General features: G+C 43.1%; 1 protein-coding gene and 1 non-coding gene across 3 annotated transcripts; one reads left to right on the top strand and one right to left on the bottom strand.

Moving 5' to 3' along the window:
- Window positions 1–978: 978 nt before the first annotated feature.
- Window positions 979–16,984, bottom strand: CD48 (CD48 molecule). 2 transcript variants are annotated; one of them, XM_038586331.1, is made up of 5 exons: window positions 16,759–16,778; window positions 14,449–14,538; window positions 6,681–6,977; window positions 3,074–3,340; window positions 979–1,362 (listed from the first exon to the last, which is right to left on the bottom strand). In XM_038586331.1, exons 3-5 carry the CDS (start codon window positions 6,958–6,960, stop codon window positions 1,283–1,285), a joined length of 627 nt encoding a protein of 208 aa, XP_038442259.1. In that variant the 5' UTR covers window positions 6,961–6,977; window positions 14,449–14,538; window positions 16,759–16,778; the 3' UTR covers window positions 979–1,282. The 2 variants fall into 2 exon arrangements, with proteins under 2 accessions (XP_038442259.1, XP_038442258.1); XM_038586330.1 differs by lacking the exon at window positions 14,449–14,538 and having other exon boundaries at window positions 16,759–16,984.
- Window positions 5,474–5,579, top strand: LOC119868095. Its single transcript, XR_005385865.1, has one exon. It is a non-coding gene; the product is annotated as a U6 spliceosomal RNA (small nuclear RNA).
- Window positions 16,985–18,724: the final 1,740 nt, after the last annotated feature.

Here is an 18,724-nt window from a genome sequence, read left to right as displayed (position 1 = left end):
TCTCTCTGTGTGTCTATCATGAATAAATAAATAAAATCTTTTTTTTTAAATAAATAAAATCTTTAAAAAAAAATAACGTTGGACCCAACACCCAGTCACCTCTGCTGCCCAGTCAAACTGACACATACAATTAACAAGAACAGCCCAGGAGGAGAATGAGAGTTTGATGAGCACAAAGTGTGTTCTGTGGGAAGGGCTGGATAGCAAGGAAGGCTGTTTTGGTGCAGAGGAAAAGTGATCTGTGGTGGGAATAGTTCCCTGGAGGGGGAACACGTGCTGGAGGGGCCCGCTCAGCTCCAGACCCATGAAAGCCCTGGAGGAGGGCAACACACAGCAGAACCCCCGGTGTGCTCTCACTGCTGGGCCTGGGGGCTCCTACCTTCCTGTAAAGGGAGACTCTGGTGAGAACATTTTGTCCGTTTGATAGTTTTATTAGATCCTGTGGCACAGGTAGGACTTGAAGAGTTGCCCACAAAGGGAGTGGGGGTGCTCAGCTCCCCAGGAAAGGCTTGAGGGACTCTTTTTATGTGGTAAAGCTGCATGCTCACTCCTGAGGTGTAAGCCTGACAACATATTCACAGGAAACCTGAAGAGCATGCTCCTCAGAGAGGCCAGAACTTAGGGCAGGGAGGAGCTGGGACCCCAGGAGACTTGGCATGGATGGGGGAGCAAGAGACAGAGACGGCACAAGTTAACTGCCAGACACACAAACGCATAGGAGCCTATGGTCCCAGGCCCTTCCCCTTTGTGGTTTTGTTTTGTTTATTTATTTATTCATGAGAGACACACAGAGAGAGGCAGAGACCCAGGCAGAGGGAGAAATGGGTTCCCCGAGGGGAGCCCGATGTGGGACTCGATCCCAGGACCCCGGGATCACGCCCTGAGCCAAAGGCAGACGCTCAACCCCTGAGCCACCTAGGCACCCTGGCTCTTTGCATCTTGATTGTCCAGGCCAATGGAGCAGACATTGTCTGACAGTTTGATGTTGAGGGTCATATCAAATATTTATTCAAATGAGAAAATGTTGCATAGTGTGATCACAACTTTTGGTGGGAGGGATGCATGTGTATCTGTGTATGTGTGCTGGAAAACAAGTAGGGGATGTGAAATAAAACATTAGCTGTACTTTTTAAAGAGTTGATTTGAAAATCCTGGTAGATGCAACAGCACACTTTCTGCCATCCCACGTAGTCAGAGCACCTGCGTTGGTTCACAGCATGGTTACGATGAAGGCAAGACCCAATCATCTTGAAGTTCCACTCTGGAGTTAGCAGAGCTCATCTCAGGTCCATAGGAGGCCAGGAACAATGGGTACCATGACTATTAGCCATGTTGCAATCCAAGCTACTCCAGAGGATTTGGCTGAAAGAACAATAAAACTCCAAACACTTAGATGACTTGACTTTAGGAAGGAAAAGGCTACTTTCCCTCTCCATTCTCCACCCCACGTCCCATCTATATCAAGAGAGAAAAAGGGAAGAGGAAGACAGATAGGAAGGGAGGAGAGAGAAGGGGTAAGAACAGAGGAGAGGGAGGACAGGACAGGAGAGGCAGCAGAAAATAAGAACAAAAAGGGAACAGTGATAAAGTGGGGAAGGGAAATTAGGGGCGCCTTTCTAGGATACAGTGGGTGGCTGGAAAGTGACAAGATTGGTTCAGCCCTCCCCAAAAAAGGGCCATGTTACTGTTTTCATCCTCTTTGCAGATGAGCAGTCGCCCTCATTTTATAAAGGACAGGGGACCGTGTCTCTTCTTTTTGCTGGATCTCAGGATGTGGTGTTGATTTGAAGGTGGTGTCATGGTCAGACACCAAACTGTCACATCAGGTCAGTGATGGCAGGAGAGACGAGAAGAGGCATGGCCAGTCGGGTGGGAAGAATAAAGACGAGTGTACAGTTTCCATAGTCCACATGTGGGAGCACAGGTGAAGAAATTAGCACAGGTGGGACAGTGGACGGGTCCAGGAAGACCAGGAAAGAGCAATGTCTCTGGGGCTATGGTCCCTGACGACTGGCATGACGGGGAACTCAAGTAAGCGCTGGCACCACAGGTATGACTTATTCTGGAAGGATATGGATATGTATCCTCAGGGATGTGGTTTCCGGGGTATGGAAAGTACAAGACCCAGAATGCTGGAGATAATAATCCAAATTTATTGAGGGTCCCCCCCCTAGTGTCTGCAGAATTGAAGGAACTGTTCTAATTTAAGTACCATTCATTGAAGACTTGTCAGGCACTGTTCTAGGTAGGGTATCCGTACTGCCTCATTTAGTCCTTATAACGGCATGAGATGAGGATTACTACTTTGTCTGTTATTTAAGGAAACAACTTGGAGAAGGACATGGACTTGGAGAAGCTAAAGTCACTTGCTTAGCTATTCAGTGTCAATCCCAGGATTAACCCCAAACACCGGACTCTAAAACCTATGAGCTTACTGCCCAATCCTGATTATCCCACAATAGGACCTGTGTAGGCTTGACAGAGGGCCAGGAGTGATGCTCAGATGAGTGGGTCCTCCCTAGAGAAAGAAGCTGAAACATGAAACCCAGAGTCTGCCTTTCTAAAGAGCAGAGTCCCTACCTTAGGATAAGACCTTCACTCCTGTTCACTACTCGTTCTTGCTTGTGCTCATCTACTTGGCCTTTCTTTCCTTTGCTGATTTAAGCTTTCTGCTAGAAACCTCCTCATGCACCCGCTCAACTGTGTCTGGTCTGCTCTTCCACCTGTGCTTCTCCCCTGCTCAACACTGACAGCTCCGATTGTCCTACAATTACCGGGGCCTCAGATTCTAGGACCATGCACTGTTAGACCAGGGGAGGAGAGCCAGCTGCCCTCCCAGGTGAGGACAATGAGCTCCACAAAAGCCAAGTAAGCTTGCTGAGGGGTGGGAGCAGAGCCAGGGGTAGGACCTGAGTCTCTCAGGTCTCACAGACGCCTTTGGGATCCTCCATCTGAGCAGGAGGCTGAATAGGATCCTCATACCTTTCTTCATTCATTTCATTCAAAAGAAAACGAATTACCCCATACCTGCACTCCCCACCCCCACGCCCAACTCCTTGTAAGCATCCTTTACCTAGTTTACACAGTGAGCTGAAGTAGATGGTGTCATTCTTGCTGCTCACAGGATTGCTGGCTTGGCAGGTGTAATAGCTGGAAAAATTTTGTCGGTAAACAGTAATTTCAAGCACAGGACTCTGGAGATCTGTGGGCAAGGGCCCTGAGTTCCCATACCAGGTGTAGTTTGCTGATTGGCCTGAGATCTCACATGACAGTTTCAGATGACAGCTATTGTTCACCTCCTGTAACGTCTGAATTTTGATGCCAGGTTTACGTACAGGATCTGAAGATGAGGAAGATGTTGTAAGATGAGACAATGGGTTTATGCATTTATAAGGCACTTACGCTTTGAACATTTAGCCAACAAAATATCAAGGGAGGTAGGGAGGAGCGCGGAGTGCTGCGGAAAGTTGTGTCATGGAGAAGGCACCCCCACAGGGGGAGCTAGTGAGCAGCTTTGACCTCTGGAGGTTCACACTGGAAGGGCTGCTCCTTGAGGGTGAAGCTAAAATGGATCCAGGAGGGGGAGCCATACACCCAGAAACAAAATGGGTCTATGCCTACAGGTCAGAAAGAGCCTCAGAGATCTCTTGGGGTCAGACTTGGTATCCAGCTGTCTGAGCTACCTGAGGCTCCTTCTCCTGCACCTGGCCCACAGTTGGCACCTTGGCCTGTCTGTCCATCCAGAGCTCTTGGGCTCAGATTCAGCCAGAGTCCTGGGGTAAGAAGTATACCCTGCACATGGCAAAGCCCTTTCCTGGAATCTGGAGAAAAACCTCATGTAGTCCCCACGTCATCTGTGATGAACAGCATTGTGTCTGTTGACTTTGGTATCTCAGGGTTTAGCACAGCGCGAGCCGGATAGGAATCTGTAAGCATCCGATGAAAGGATGGATGGATGATGGATGGATGGGTGATGGATGGATGGATGGATGGAGCAGTCATGAGACACAAAGGACAAGTCAGTAGCTTTGGAGTGAGACCAGCCTCAGTCTGGGACGTGGCTCTCATGGAGTGACGTTATCAAGATCATTAACCCCTTGAATTTCCTTCTCAGGAGTACACGGACTCTACCTCATAGCCCAATGTTAGTAAGAGAAAATGGCATCGCCCATGGGGAAGTGCTTCTTGCAGGGTGCAAGTGTCATATGCATGTCGGAGCTCACAGGGTCATCACTGCTGTCATCCTGCCACCAGATGGGATGAAACAGAATCCCAGCATCTGCTCCTTCCTTTCCTGGGGCCACTTTACCTGAAACCCTCTGGCGACTTTTCAATCTGGCCGTGAGTAAAACACCTGCAGAATCAGTACTGCTCTGGTGTCAAGGATTAAATGTGCCAGAGCCTTGACCAGATCATAGCTGGCCTCTGGCTGCCTGCGTGTGGGAGGTGGGGGAAGCTCCGCCTCCAGAGCCCTAGACCCGCCTCCTATGTGAAATCCCCTCAGATTACTGGACTTCCCCTGCGTGCGTGCTTAGATTGGGCAAGTTTTTTCTATTTTCTGCCATTTCCTATGGCCTCACCTCTCATGCTTCTGTCTTCCACATTTCACACGGAGAGCAGCACACACTCGGTGCTTTATGGATGGGATTCACTGAGCCAACCGGGGTGTCTGGCTCTACGATACCCCCTCTGAACTATCAGAAATTCAAGGGTGATGCTGAAGAATGAGCTTTCTGCTAATCCCATCCTAAGGGTCTTACTTCAGGAAGGTGTGCTTACATCACACCAGCTTGTGGAATTTCAAATATTCAGAAATGTTACAAGCTAATTGTGAAATCATTAGCGCCTTGGAGCTGGCTGTGATGGGAGTATTTACCAGAAATTGGTAAATGATACAAATTTGGGCTTTTCTTAACACCACCATATGAGACTTTGAATCTTTTCCTTTTCCCAGGAATTTTCAGGCCATGTGACTTGGAGGAAATATGTGAGAAGAGGCCTCCAGCCTTGGAGCCATTGAGAGGGTGGGACCTGATTGTATAAGACACTCTTCATTTCCACTGTTTTAGAGAAGAAAGAGGATTACAGATATATTCTGAGTATTTTCTAGAGATTTTGTATTTGTATTTTTTGGTAATTATCTGGTAAGAGGAAATTGCGTGATAAAATTATTTGGTTTGGAAAAAACCTCTCATTTTCACTTTTTGATGTTTCATTCCAATTACCTACTTTGATTCTCATAACATCCTAAAAGGAAGTGCTCACTCGGGATCCCTGGGTGGCGCAGTGGTTTAGCGCCTGCCTTTGGCCCAGGGCGCGATCCTGGAGACCCGGGATCGAATCCCACGTCAGGCTCCCGGTGCATGGAGCCTGCTTCTCCCTCTGCCTGTGTCTCTGCCTCTCTCTCTCTCTCTCTGTGACTATCATAAATAAATAAAAATTAAAAAAAAAAATTTAAAAAAAAAAAAAGGAAGTGCTCACTCGTGGCACATATACTAAAAATAGAACGATACAGAGAAGATTAGCATGGCCCCTTTGCGAGGAGGACATCCTAAAAGGAAGATATAATTATCCTCATAATATGGGAGCCCCGCAGCTCTCAGGGAGATACCTGTCTCGGTCTGCCCTGCCTCTCTTCTCTAGTTTTTGCCTACCTCAACGCCACAGAGGCGTCCTCAAGCACCACGTTTCTGTGTTATCACCTGACCCTTTGAGCCACAAATATTTCAATCAGATACACATACCTGAACCAAGTTGGTTCAATCAGTTTCTGTCTTTAAATTCTGCTAATTTAAACCAAGAGTTACAAAAGTCTGGGCTTTCAGAGGTAAGTCATGTAAATGGCAGGGATCCAGAGGCACAGTCCACAGATTCCTGAAGCTAGGGATTCCGGGCTGGCCCTGGTTTTCATTCTTCCTCCTGTTCAACCCTTCCTAACTCTTCTAAGTTCCTTGAATTGCTTTAAAATAATTCTAGTTCTAGTTTCTTTAATAGACTTCCCCCCTCTTTTTTTTTTTTTTGCTAAATTTACATCAAATTGGCTTCTGTTACTTGCCATCAAAAGAACTTACCTAATATGGGCACAAAGATGTTAAGATGTTAACGATCTTTCTTCAAAGTCACACAGCAAGTAAGTGAGCTAGTAACCAAGGTTTTTAACCCAGATCTATCTGATCCCAAGTATAATCCTAGTCTTTATTCCACATATACAAGTTAGGCTGGAACTACAAGTGGAAGTTTCTGTCCTATCCATTCTGAAAGGTAGGGAAAAAAAAAAAAAAACTTCCTTTAACAGCTCCTGCCCTATCCTCTGTCTCTTGTCACTTTTTTCCCTAAATCTGATGAAGTCTGGGTTCATGTATATTATTAAGATGAGCACAGAACTGAGCTCACAGGGTTGATCAGAGGAAAGCATGAAGAGAATAGAGAGGAAGTCATTTCTATGGTTTTCCCTCTCTTCACATCTGAGACTCACTAAGGTCAGAAGACGTAAAGGTCCCAAGGCTATCAATTTGGGCTCTGCTGGCCCAGGCTCACTCCCCAGAGGAATTGGCTCCAGGAGAAATGAACTAAGCCTGTCCTTAGATTTCTCTTTCCTCCTCCCAGAGAAAGCCTCCATGAGACCTAGGAAACCTCCCAGTGGTCCATCCGGGGCCCTGAGTGGGACTCCCCAAACTCACCAAGTACCTCCAGTGAGATAGTCCAGTCCTCCTCTTTTCCAGAGTCCTTCAGCACCCTCAGGATGTAGGTGCTGCTGTCCTCTTTCTGGACCTTGTAGATGCATAGTGCATAGCTTTCATCAAGACTAGCTCTGTTCTTAAACTTAGAATTGAAGAAGTTAGTCCTGTTGGACTCCCATTCTACAATCTTCTGGTTGGCGGTGTAAAACCAGGTGACCCTGGAGAGAGCAGGCAAATTGGAGATGTGTAGGCTCACGTTGCTGCCAGAGACGGCGATCATCTGACGTTGTGAATGACCTGCCAATGAGAGTGAGAGCCGTCTTGGAGAAGGGAGCATGGCCCAGCAGCAGAGGCCTGAGCTGGTGGGACAGGGGAGAGAGAAAGGGTTTCTGCTTAGAAGCAGTAAGTACAGTCTTCACCGGAGGCCTGGCCCTTGATCGGGAATTCAGTAAACGTTGGAGATTGAGGCGTGGGCATGGGGGTAGGGCACGGTGCTGCTTCCATGTCAATTAATAGAAGTAGTGACAACAGACAGTCCAGATCAGTGTTCTTCCACCTTGGCACTATTGACATTTTAGGCTAGATAATTCCCTGTTGTAGGAATTGTCCACGTGCATTGAAGGATGTTCAGCAGCATTCCTGGCCTCTGCCCACTAGGTATCAGTAGCACATCTCCAGACATGACAATCAAAATGTCTCCAGATATTGCCAAACATCCCACCCCCATTCGGGCTGAGAACTACTGGCCTAAGTCATCCTTGGCAGACTCTCCAACATATGCCCAGGAAGATAGCACAACCCACAGTGAACCACTCCTTTGTGCACATCTTACGCATGCCTGTATCTTAGGAATCATGGTATACTGAAGTGATCTGTTTAATGTCTACTACCTTCTTCTGCCACCAGACTATAAACTTGAAATGACTCCTGGGAATCTAATTCATTTTCCATTATACTGTGATGGTTAAGAGCATGGGTTCTGGAATCAGACTGCCTCAGTTCAAATCCTGGCTCTACCACTTGCTAGCTATGTCAACTTGAGCATGTTACCTAATGGCTCTGTCTTTGTTTTGGCAACTATATCTTAGACTTTGTGACGGTTAAGTCTATGTGTCAATTTGCCTGGGCTAAGCAATGCCCAGACAGCTGTAAAACATTATTTCTGGATGTGTCTATGAGGGTGTTTCTGGAAGAGATTCACATTTGAATTGGTAAACTGAGTAAAGATGATCACCCTTACCAATGTGGTGGGCACCATAATCCAATGAGGGCCCAAAAAAACCAAAAAAGCAGATGAAGAGCAAATTTGCTCTTTGCTTGCGCTGAAATATCTATCTTCTCCTACCCTTGGACATTCATGCTCCTGGTTCTTGGACTTGGACAATGACTTACACCATTGGGCCCCCTGGTTCTTAGTCTTACAGATTTAGACTGAAACTCCACCACTGGCTTCTCTGTGCCACAAGCATGTAGATGGAAGATTGTGAGACTTCGCAATACAGAGAAATACATAGTATGGGTTATGCTTCAATAATTGCATGAGACAATTCCTCACAATAAACCTCTTTCTATACATTTATATATAGTCTATTTGCCCTGGTTCTCTGAAGAACTCCAATACAGAGTTATATTAATAAAATGCTTAGAATATAACTTAATACAAATAGTCAATTAATACAAATAAAGTGCTTAGAATAATACTTGGAAGATTAGTAACTATTCAATGTCATGTATTGTTTTATTATTATTATTACCGACATTATTTTTTGTATCCATACACCTAGTACTATGCCTAAGTTATTAAGATGTTTAACAATTGGCTGTTGAACTTATTTTATTAGACCAAAACAGTGACAAAATAAGGACTAGACTAATGATATATTTTTTTAGAAATGGATGTCTATATGAGAATCTGAAAGATTGAAGAATATGAAAGAAAGAGCCTAAAATCCAAAAAATTGTAGCAGCTCCTGAATCAGCTTTCACTTAAATTTAATGGTCTAAAAATAAAGGATGTCAGTATGCACAAAGTATAGCACAAAACCATGTCACTGGTCTAGGACATGTTGGTGATGAGAAAGAGATCCCAGCACCTCTACCAGGACAGAGAACCTCGCTAAAGCTTCCTTGGGGAGGGAGAAAGAAGGATGCATCCAATGAGAAAGAGTGAAGGATACAGAGCACACAAACCCCAGTTATGATCCAGGCCCAGTTGTACCTTGCACCCTTTCTCCTTGAGAGAATGGAATCTGCTTTACAAGGACAAGGAGATATGTTTGTCAAGGGTGTCCTCAACATACTCAAGTGAACTTCAAAATTTAGTGTGAGGGGCAGGGAGAAACTATGCAGACACACAGTCACTGATTTTGTGAGTTTCTCAAAGGCAAAGACAATGTCTTGCTCAATTTTGAATCCCTACAATACTCAGTTGACATTTAGTATTAAGCAGACAACGAATGAATGGATGACAGTGACAAAATGTATACATTAGTGCTCCCAGTCTTTTTCTTCTCATGACCTCCTGCTAGTCAAAAATATTTTTCATATTTTTACTTTCCACTCAGCTTCTCCCTCTCTCTTGCTTCTTAAGATCAGTTTGAACTGATGAAGCAGGAAGGAAAAGAGTAGATAAGCAAACACCAAGACCACTCAAGCTGGTTTAGGAAATAGGGGTGCTAGCACATTGGGGCTCAAAAGAGTAAGACTGTCCAGGCAGTAGATGGATAAGATGGTTTGAGAAGACTAAAGAGGACAGGGAAGTTGGGTGTAGGAAGTGTTGCTGTAGTTTACAAATTAGATTTCCTTTAACATCTTTTGAGAGATGATAAGAAGAAATTTGAGTTATTGTTTAATTACCTATGACCAATGAACTGTGTTTCTTCAATATGAAAATGTGCCCAAACCTGGCCAGCAGAACCCTGTTTTATGGCTGGATCTTGATAATAATAATAAATGAATGAAAAATGACTATTATGACAAAGAAAGCAGAGTGTCAGTGGAAGAGGTGCCCAGGAAATCCAAAAAAAACAAAAACAAAAACGAAAACAAAACAAAACACAAAACAAAACAAAATCACCAAAACCCAAACCCAACAACATAAAAGTATGTTGAATATGGCATCGAAATTTTCAGATATCAAAAGTCAATGCAAAACAGCTAAAAGAAACCTTTTTAAAATATAAAAATAAAAAAATATAAATCCAGCAGCCTCAAATGGGCCAAGATCGTGCTTGAAAACAGAAAATGGAAGAGTGAAATTTATTTTTAAATATTTAATGAAAGGGTGGCCTGGAAAAGCAACATAAACCTGAATATAGAAGCAGTAGAAAGAACGCTTGATTGACCGTTTAAAGAGGGATAAAAGATATTCTAGTCTTCTGAAAGAATTCTATAGTTCATTCACAAATTAAAGAGAAATATGGCTTAATTTTGCTAATATAGATTGCAAAGTTAATGCGGAAACGAAGTAATACAATTTGGGGTATCAAGATGGTGGTTTTGTCTGCTAATTGTCTACTAAATTCAGATAAATTGATATCTTTCTTATCTACAGTATATTTATGTATTATTTCCATTTTTAAAGTAAATTGACAAAATCTTGATTTGCCTTCCTAACAATTGCATACATTAGAAGGCAGGGGAAGTAAGTGTAAAGAAAGTTAATTCTAACAGGAAGAAGTATCTGGTTATGAGTCTGGATGCATAGAATAAACTATGTTTATGTGCTGTTTACAATAGAAAACGAAGCAGCTGTGTCTAGCCCTGTTTCTTGTCTGTAGAAAAGCAAAATTAGAGTGGGGCAGAACCAGATCAAAGAAAGTGATTGTTTCATACCAAAGAATCTACCCACGAAAGTGAAAGAGGTTGTCATCACTCTAAAATCAGGTCACATGGTTTCTAGTATAACTATTAAGGAAGGAAAGATGTTTTAAAGATACTAATATTAGGGTTTTTTTTAAATTAGTTTTAAAGATACGAATACGGAGTTACCAAGAGCTCACTGATGAAATCAACTATCTAACCTTACAATTTTTTAAGTAATATTTAAAACTGAAGTATGATTGACATACAACATTATATTAGTTTCAAGTATACGCCATAATAACACGACATTTGTATACGTTGTAAAATGATCACAAGAAGTCTAGTTTGATGACTTTCTGCAGTGTTATGCTTAGATTCCCTTCTCACTATCTTTTGTGGATCTGTTAGAGATTTTTGCTTGTCATGAGGCTCACACGTAACAGGCTATATATAGAACAGTCTACTTTAAGTGGATAGGAAGTTCAATTTGATTGCATTCTGAGATGCTGCATTTTTACTCCCTTTACCATATATTATGTTTGTGATGTCACATTTTGCATCTTTTTCTTTTGTGCATCCCGTAACTAATTATTGCAGTTACAGTTATTTTTTACTACTTTTCTCTTTTAACCTTCATACTAACTTTCTAAGTGGTTATTCTGCTTCCTTTACTATATGTATTTACCGTTACCAGTGAGACATTTGCGCTCAACCATTGAACCACCCAGGTGCTCCTATCTTTGCTTTTTAAAATTCTTTTACCTTTTTGCTGCCCTGCTTATATTAGTGTCATTGACCTGTCTTCCAGCTCACCAATTATTTCTTCCACATCATCTAGTCTGCTATTGAACTCTTCTGGCACATTTTGCAGTTCAGTTGTCACATTCTTCAGCTCTGTGACTTCTGTGTTTGGTACTTTCTTATATTTTCTCTTTGTTGAAGTTCTTACTGTGTTCATCCATTCTTTTCCTGAATTCAGTGAGTATCTTTATGACCATTCTTTGAACTCTTTATTCGGGATGCCTGGGTAGCTCAGGGGTTGAGTGTCTGCCTTTGGCTCAGGGCATGATCCTGGGATTAAGTCCTGCATTAGGGTTCTCGTGGGGAGCCTGCTTCTCCTCTGTGTATGCCTCTGCCTCTATCTGTGTATCTCTCATGAATAAATAAATAAAATCTCTCTCTAAAAAAAAAAAAAAAGAACTCTTTATCAGATTACTTATCTCCAAAAAAAAAAAAAAAAGATTACTTATCTCCATTTTATTAAGGTTCTTTTTTCTGGGATTTTGTCTTATTCATTCATTTAGAATATATTCTTGCTTTTCCTCATTTGGTTGACTCTCTTTGTTTATTTCTCTGTGTCTGGCAAAACAACTACCTCTCCCAATATTGAAGGGGTGGGCCTATGTAGGTGATGAATCTTATTATTTACCCCTGCCCTAGTTCTTGGTTGTCTCTTGCTCTCTCTCTCTAATTACTTCAGACCCACAGAGCCCAGAAACACAATCCCCCCCCCAACCACCAGAAAGGATGTTCAAGGGGCATCCCTTGTGTGAGCTGAGTGTACCTGCTCGTTTGGAGGGACTATGGGAGGTGGGAAGGAGCAGGACAGTAGCCCACTGAGGAAGCAGCATGAAAGGGTAGAGCTACATCAGCAGCAGGTTAAACTGAGTGCAAAAATGGTGCCCACCAGCACTAGCAGGCTAGAGATAGAATGTAAAAAATGACAGCCACCAGCACCTCCATTCCTAGATAGAGTCCCAACAGGCTTTTGTCCCTATAGCAGACCCTTTAAGATCATCAAATTATTCTCCTTCACATTTGACATAGGCTCTTTTCAAGCTGTGCTTTTGTGCAGGGTTGCAAAATGAGTGAATCTGCTTGTGAGCCCTTGAAGAATGGAATCTTCATTCCCTACAGCCCTATGGTTCTCCTGGATATAAGCTCCATTGGTTTTCAAAGCTAGATATTTAGGGAAGGGCTTGTCTCTCCAAGGCAGGTTCCAAGGGTTAAGGTGCCTGATATAGAGCAAAAAGCCCTTGTTCCTCAGGGAGGAGTTCTATATTTGTGAGAACCCTTCCCCATGGTGGGTTACCATGCCAAAGGTGGGATTTGGGTGAGACTGGTTCTCTGCCTCTCCTAACCACCTTGATACAGCCTTTTTATCTTTTGTTGTAGAGTAGCTGTCCAGCTAATTCTCAGGTTCTTTTCAGACAGAATTGTTCTATATATAGCCATAGATTTGTGTCCATGGGAGGAGATGAGTTCAAGATATTCTTATGCCACCATTGTGAACTGCCTCCTATCTTAAGGAAGTAATCTGACAATAGATATCAGGACCCCAGATTTTTGTCATGGGTGGCAAGAAGAATAGAGTACTATTTCCTGAGATGGGAAGACTAATGATTTTACTTGGCCAGATTGTAATGGGTCAAGAATTCAATGGAAGGTGAGAAAGGAGAAAACAAAAGTAAACTAGTCTAAGACATTTCAGTGTGAATGGGAAAGAAATTGGTAGGGCATTGTGTAGAGAGACATGACAGGTGAAAAAAAAGAGAGAGAGAGAGAGAGAAAGAGAGGTTTCTGGTTTTATCTTTTAGTTTTATTTAAGAAGGAAAAAGACAGCTATGATAAGTCAAGGGAAGGTATCCGTAGAGAAGGAGACATGGAAGAGAAAGAAGGTGATCAACGGCACTGGGCTGAAGGGAGCTCAGAGCAGAGTTAATGGCCCAGGTCTTGCCTGGAAGGGGAGATACGTCATGCTCTGAGGGAAAAGGGAGGGTGGAAAAGACACTTGGGGATATAGAGAAGTTTATAGTTTAGAGGTGGTAGGCAACAAATTGAGAGGCATTCTGCATTTTTTCAGTGAAGTAGGAGGTAAATCCTTTGCTGAGATCCCAGCTTGACTGAAACAATGATTCACAACTTCCTCACTCCTTCCCTTTTTCCTTTCCTCCATCTATCCATTCATACACACACACACACACACACACACACACACACATACATCAATGTATTCATTTATTCACTCTTCTAATAGATGTAGAGTAAGCACTTACAGTCGACTAGGGTCTGTGGTAGGCATCATACATACAGTGAAAGAGATAGGGACACTTGGGTGGCTCAGTGGTTGGGCACCTGCCTTTGGCTCAGGTCGTGATCCTGGGGTCCTGGGATCAAGTCCTGCATCAGGCTCCCTGTGGGGAGCCTGCTTCTCCCTCTGCCTATGACTCTACCTCTCTTTGTGTGTCTCTCATGAATAAATAAATAAAATCTTTAACAACAACAACAAAAAGAGTGAAAGAGATATATCTCCTTATCTTAGAGAGAGCTTCCATTCTAGTGGATACAAGCAGATGATTCCACTATTGGTAATAAGTGTTGGGATAAGGAAAGTATGGAATACTAAGGGAGCACATCACTTGAATTTAGGGGTCAGGAGTGGCTTCCATAGAAACTGTGAGTAGAAATTAGTATAAGTAGAAATTACCCAGGGAAAGAGGAGGACTGGGAGTAATCAGTGCTCCAACTAGGGGAGAATAAAAGTATCAAGTGCTCAGAGACCACAGAAGCAAGATCCATTTAAGGAAAGAGAAGTATCTCAGGTGATTAGAGCATCAACCAGGGGAAAATAGGAAGTGACCACATTATCCAGTGCAAACTTATGCTCACTGTCTGCTGGAACTCTTGCTCACCACGGTCAGCACTGAAGAGTTTTCAAAAGAAGATAAACAGATAACCATTTTAGAAAATGTATACCAACAGCAGTATGGTAAATACTAGACAGAGAGAAGAATGGAGTAAAAATTTAAAAAAAGAGCTTTTAAGCAGGAGAGGAAAGTATTGTGGTAATTGATGGGAGAAAATAATGTCTTGGTTTAGAATAGGTGGTTTGATCTGGCAGGAAAGGTTGGTGGAATTAGATATGTTTAAGAGACTTTTTGAAGGTATAATTAATAGAACTTACGCACTGAACATGACAGTCAAGGAAAAGAAAGGAAGTGAGGATGACTTCCAGAATTCTGGCTTCAGTAATTGGACAAAGAGATGTCATGTACTGAGAAAGGAAACAGAGATAAACAGTAAATTACAATAATATTTTTTAAAGTCTGCATATTTTTTGACACTCATTCCATCAAGAGGTGGGTTCTATGTTCCCTCTCTTTGGGGCTGGCCTCCAGGAGCAGGATACAGCAGTAGTATGACTCACAAAGCACGATTAGAAAACACCATGCGGTGTTTGCCCACTTCTCTCAGTATACTCACACCAGAAGTTTCAGCTGCTATGTAATAAGCCCAGACACACAGTTATTGGATATTGCTCAGCCTACGCACCAGCCACATGAGTGAAGAAGGCTCAGAGATCACCCCAAGCCCCGCCATGATCTGGTTGCATGCACATGAGATATACAAAGGCGCTGAGCACAATCCACCCCCACATTTGTGCACAAAATAGGTGATTATTATCTAAATCTGCAGAGTTCTGGTGGGTTATTACACAGCAATAGACAACCAGAACAAAGATAATGAGTTAGATTTCGGACATGTTTGAAGAATGTGGAGATGTTTAAAAAGCTGCTAAAAATTCATGTCTTAAAAAAATAATACTAAAAAAATAAAAATTCATGTCTGGGGTAAAGAGGGAGCATTGGGCTCTAAAGTTTACTTATGTCCTTCCCAGGGTCTTAGCTTCTCAGATTATGTGTATTACATTTGCAAAAACAATTCTACACTCTTTATTTGATTTGACCCAAATAATAACCCCTTGAAGAAATGGGAAGCATATTATTATAATACCCATTATAGAATTGAGAAAGCTGAGGCTCAGAAAGCATTTATGATTTATAGAAAATCCCATGGCCTAGAACTCAGAACAGAGGTCTTCTGCTTCCCAGTACATGCTGCTTCCACTGCACTCTGCCAAGTGCTGTGGGCAGACGGGGAAGACGCCCAGGGGTAGAGGATACCTGAAATCAGAGAGCTGAGAAACAAGCCTGAAGAGGAATGAAAGAAGAGATTTAAAAATGCTTCTCAAATTTTTCCACAAAAGTACCCCTTACCAGGGAGGAGAGAACTACTAGGTCCCCAAAAAGATCTAGACATAGAGCCCAAAAGAAAGTTCTTTGAAGTCATTCATTTGTATATTTAACAATTATTTCTTGAACCCAGGCTATGTTCCAGCCACTCTGCTAAGTTTAGCACTGTACACGGTCTCTGTCCTCCTATCCTTCCAAGGATACACACACTCAAGCAATGCACCAATCACAATCTGGAGGTCTAAGGGAAGAAGTCACATAAAAATGAAAGCCTAAAGGAGGGGCAGAAGGAGAGGGCCGTGCAGTGAATCCTGGGCAGAAGAAAAAATCTAGCCATAACAGAGAAAGCACCTCTTCTGAGGCAAATAGTAAAGTTAAATGTAAATGGATATGATTAATAGAGGGGAAGTCATAAATTGGGGATAAGATGACCATCTGTAGGCATAATCTATGCCTGAAGAGACTTAGATACCAGTCCTGATATATTCCGGTTCTCTTAGCAGCACTATCTTTCCCAAGACTTGGATTAGTATTTCCCATCGTGTCTCTAGATGTACACAGTCATCAACCAGATCCAAAGTACTATCACTCTGAGAGGCCTGCAGGTGTGATCAAGAGGCTATGACTGAGCATGACTCTCTCCTCTCCCTAAAAATTACACTGAATCTTATGATGCTGTGTTAGTTCCCTGTGCTTGTTCATTTTTACTCATTTTTTTTCCATAGTAGTGAGCACTAAAGCCTCTGACGTGAAAAAGACCTGAGTATTTCTTAAGGGGAATGGTGAAAAAGGCAATAGCTTAACTCCCATTTCTCAGCTGACCTGAAAAGAAAGGAAGTGGAAGGTGAACAGTTGTACACGAGGGGGACCGGAACAGCCATGGCGGAGGAATGATCCTTAACTCTTAACAACTAGATGCTGCGGCCTCCTTTGATATGAGGCACCCCAGGCCTCTACTTAGACCCAGACTACAAAGCATGGAATTAAATCTAAGGAGCCTGCTCCCCCATCTCCCTGAGGTCCTGTTTTTGTCATAACCCCTTGGGAAAAGAGAGAGAGGCTGATTCTCTTAGGGCTCAGGAAGGTTGCCCAGCTCACCACAGCCCTGCTACCAGCATAGAAGTATCTGCTGCCCGGAGACCACACTCCACTTTCAGGACTGAGCCCCACCCTATATCCCCTTTCCCATCTCACCCGTGCCTTCAGTGCACAATTGCAGGCACACGACTTGCGTAAAGTACCTTGAATGCTGGTTGCCAGGAATAAGTGAAGTAGAAGTAGATGTTCCAGAGCCAGACAGCACTCCCACCTTTGAGAGTTCATGTTACTTCCCAGGAATGCTGGAGACAGGCCAGAACCAGTCTAGAAAGGTTTCAAGACCAGAGCCCCTGAAATCATGGCCCAAAGTTAAAGAACAGCACTAGTTGAACTCTCCACCACTCTGCAACTCATGGGTGGAGTCTGAGGCCAAAAACAGGAAGCCTCCATATCTGAGAGCACAAAAAAGAAGTGAAGTGAAATGAACTATTTTGGTTGAATGTGCAGTTGGTTCTGTTTTCTGAGGAGAGGATCTATAGCTTCTGTTGGATTCTCAGAGATGTCAGTGCTCTGAAAAGATTAATGTCCAAAAAAAAAAAGAAGAACAGAAAAGATTAAAGTCCTCTGATAGAGAATATCTGCCTTTGGTTTCCCAGACAAGAGTCACCCTGATTAATCCAGAAGTTAAAATTAGTAGGAACCCACCAAGTCTGCAGGGGATTTCTGATCTCAGTCACCTCTTAAGCCGTAAGAGAGAAGAATAGGTCATATATAAAAGTCATTCAGAGCACAAAGCCAAAAAATCAGATTTCCCACATCCTAAGCTCCACCCTTTATGATAAGGTCACTGCTTACACCTTTACATTGGCCCATCTACTAAACATTAGTAGAAAAAAATAAGATTACTTGGCCAAAAAAAAAAAAAAAAATGGATTTCCCAGACTTATAGTCTTTGAAATTTCAGGTCCATCCCTCTTGAATCTAAATGGATTATTTGCCCATCTAAGGCACTTTGGGGACCCATAAGGCAAGCCACAGTCCCTAATACACCATATTTGTAACTATTTTTGAATTGGAGATATTTCTGATTTAACATAGAGGAACCCAGTAAAAACACTGGTCTCCTCAATCTGGGAACTCCTGTGATGGAACTAGTTACCCTTCCCCAAAGGATCACCATGGGGAAACTGAGTCAGCTCAATGTCTTAAATTGCACATGACATCTCATTCACTTGAACACATTGGAGCCCTGGGAGGTGAGCAGGACAGGCATTATTGCCTGCATTTTGTAGCTGAGTCTCAGAATCAGACCGAAGTTTACTCCAATCCACCCCAGCCTTCAGCTCTTCCCCTAATGTGGGCTACAGCACATCTTTGGACTGGAAGAGGAGCTAAGACAGGAGTAGAATGAGCTAAGTTGAAGTGGGGTTAGCTAGACAAGATTTTAAAGCAAATTATAAACAGGATACTGAGGAGAAGAAGGAACAGACAGAGTCACAAGAGCAGAGTAAGAAAAAAGGAAGGAAGTGAAGTAAACTGTGGGTGGGCTTTGCTCATACCCTGACTCCTCCTGGGAGTTTTCAAAAGGGATCCACCCAGTGAAGCGTCTGAGGCTAGCCTGCAGGGGCTAACAGCACCTATTTCCAACCAGAAAACGGGCTCTACTTTTGCTGGCTGCCTTCTCGTTGGCTCCAGTAAGGGGCAGCACAGCACAGCAGGTGTCTGAGTAGGCTCCTGCTTGGCCACATCCCAGGGAGACTACAAGAGCAGGGCACCCGGGGGCAGGCCTAACATTTAAGATGTGAGCAGAGGAAAAGGACCCTCAAGAGGAAAATGAGAAGGATCCATCATCAGACAGAAGGGAGTCTAGGAGGAAGTGATGTCTCAAAAAATTGGATCCAGATTAGCAGAAAATGTATCCATTGAGTCTTTTTTCTTTTTTCTTTCCTGTTTTTGTTTTTATTTGCATTTATTGTATGCAGGATTTACTCTCAGGCCATACATTTTTGTTTCTTCTGTTTCTTTTGGGATATCCTTTTCCTCTGTGCAACTCCCTCTTCTTGTTTAGGAACAATCTGCTCTTTGTCAGTGTCATCTCAATGTGACAGGGAGAGCTCCTGTAGGGTTAATCCAACCATGAGCCCTGTAAATTCTACTCCACATCTTGGG

Source organism: Canis lupus, chromosome 38 (genome assembly GCF_011100685.1).
Source record: "Canis lupus familiaris isolate Mischka breed German Shepherd chromosome 38, alternate assembly UU_Cfam_GSD_1.0, whole genome shotgun sequence".
NCBI lineage: Eukaryota > Metazoa > Chordata > Mammalia > Carnivora > Canidae > Canis > Canis lupus.
This window is presented reverse-complemented; position numbering and strand designations above follow the sequence as displayed.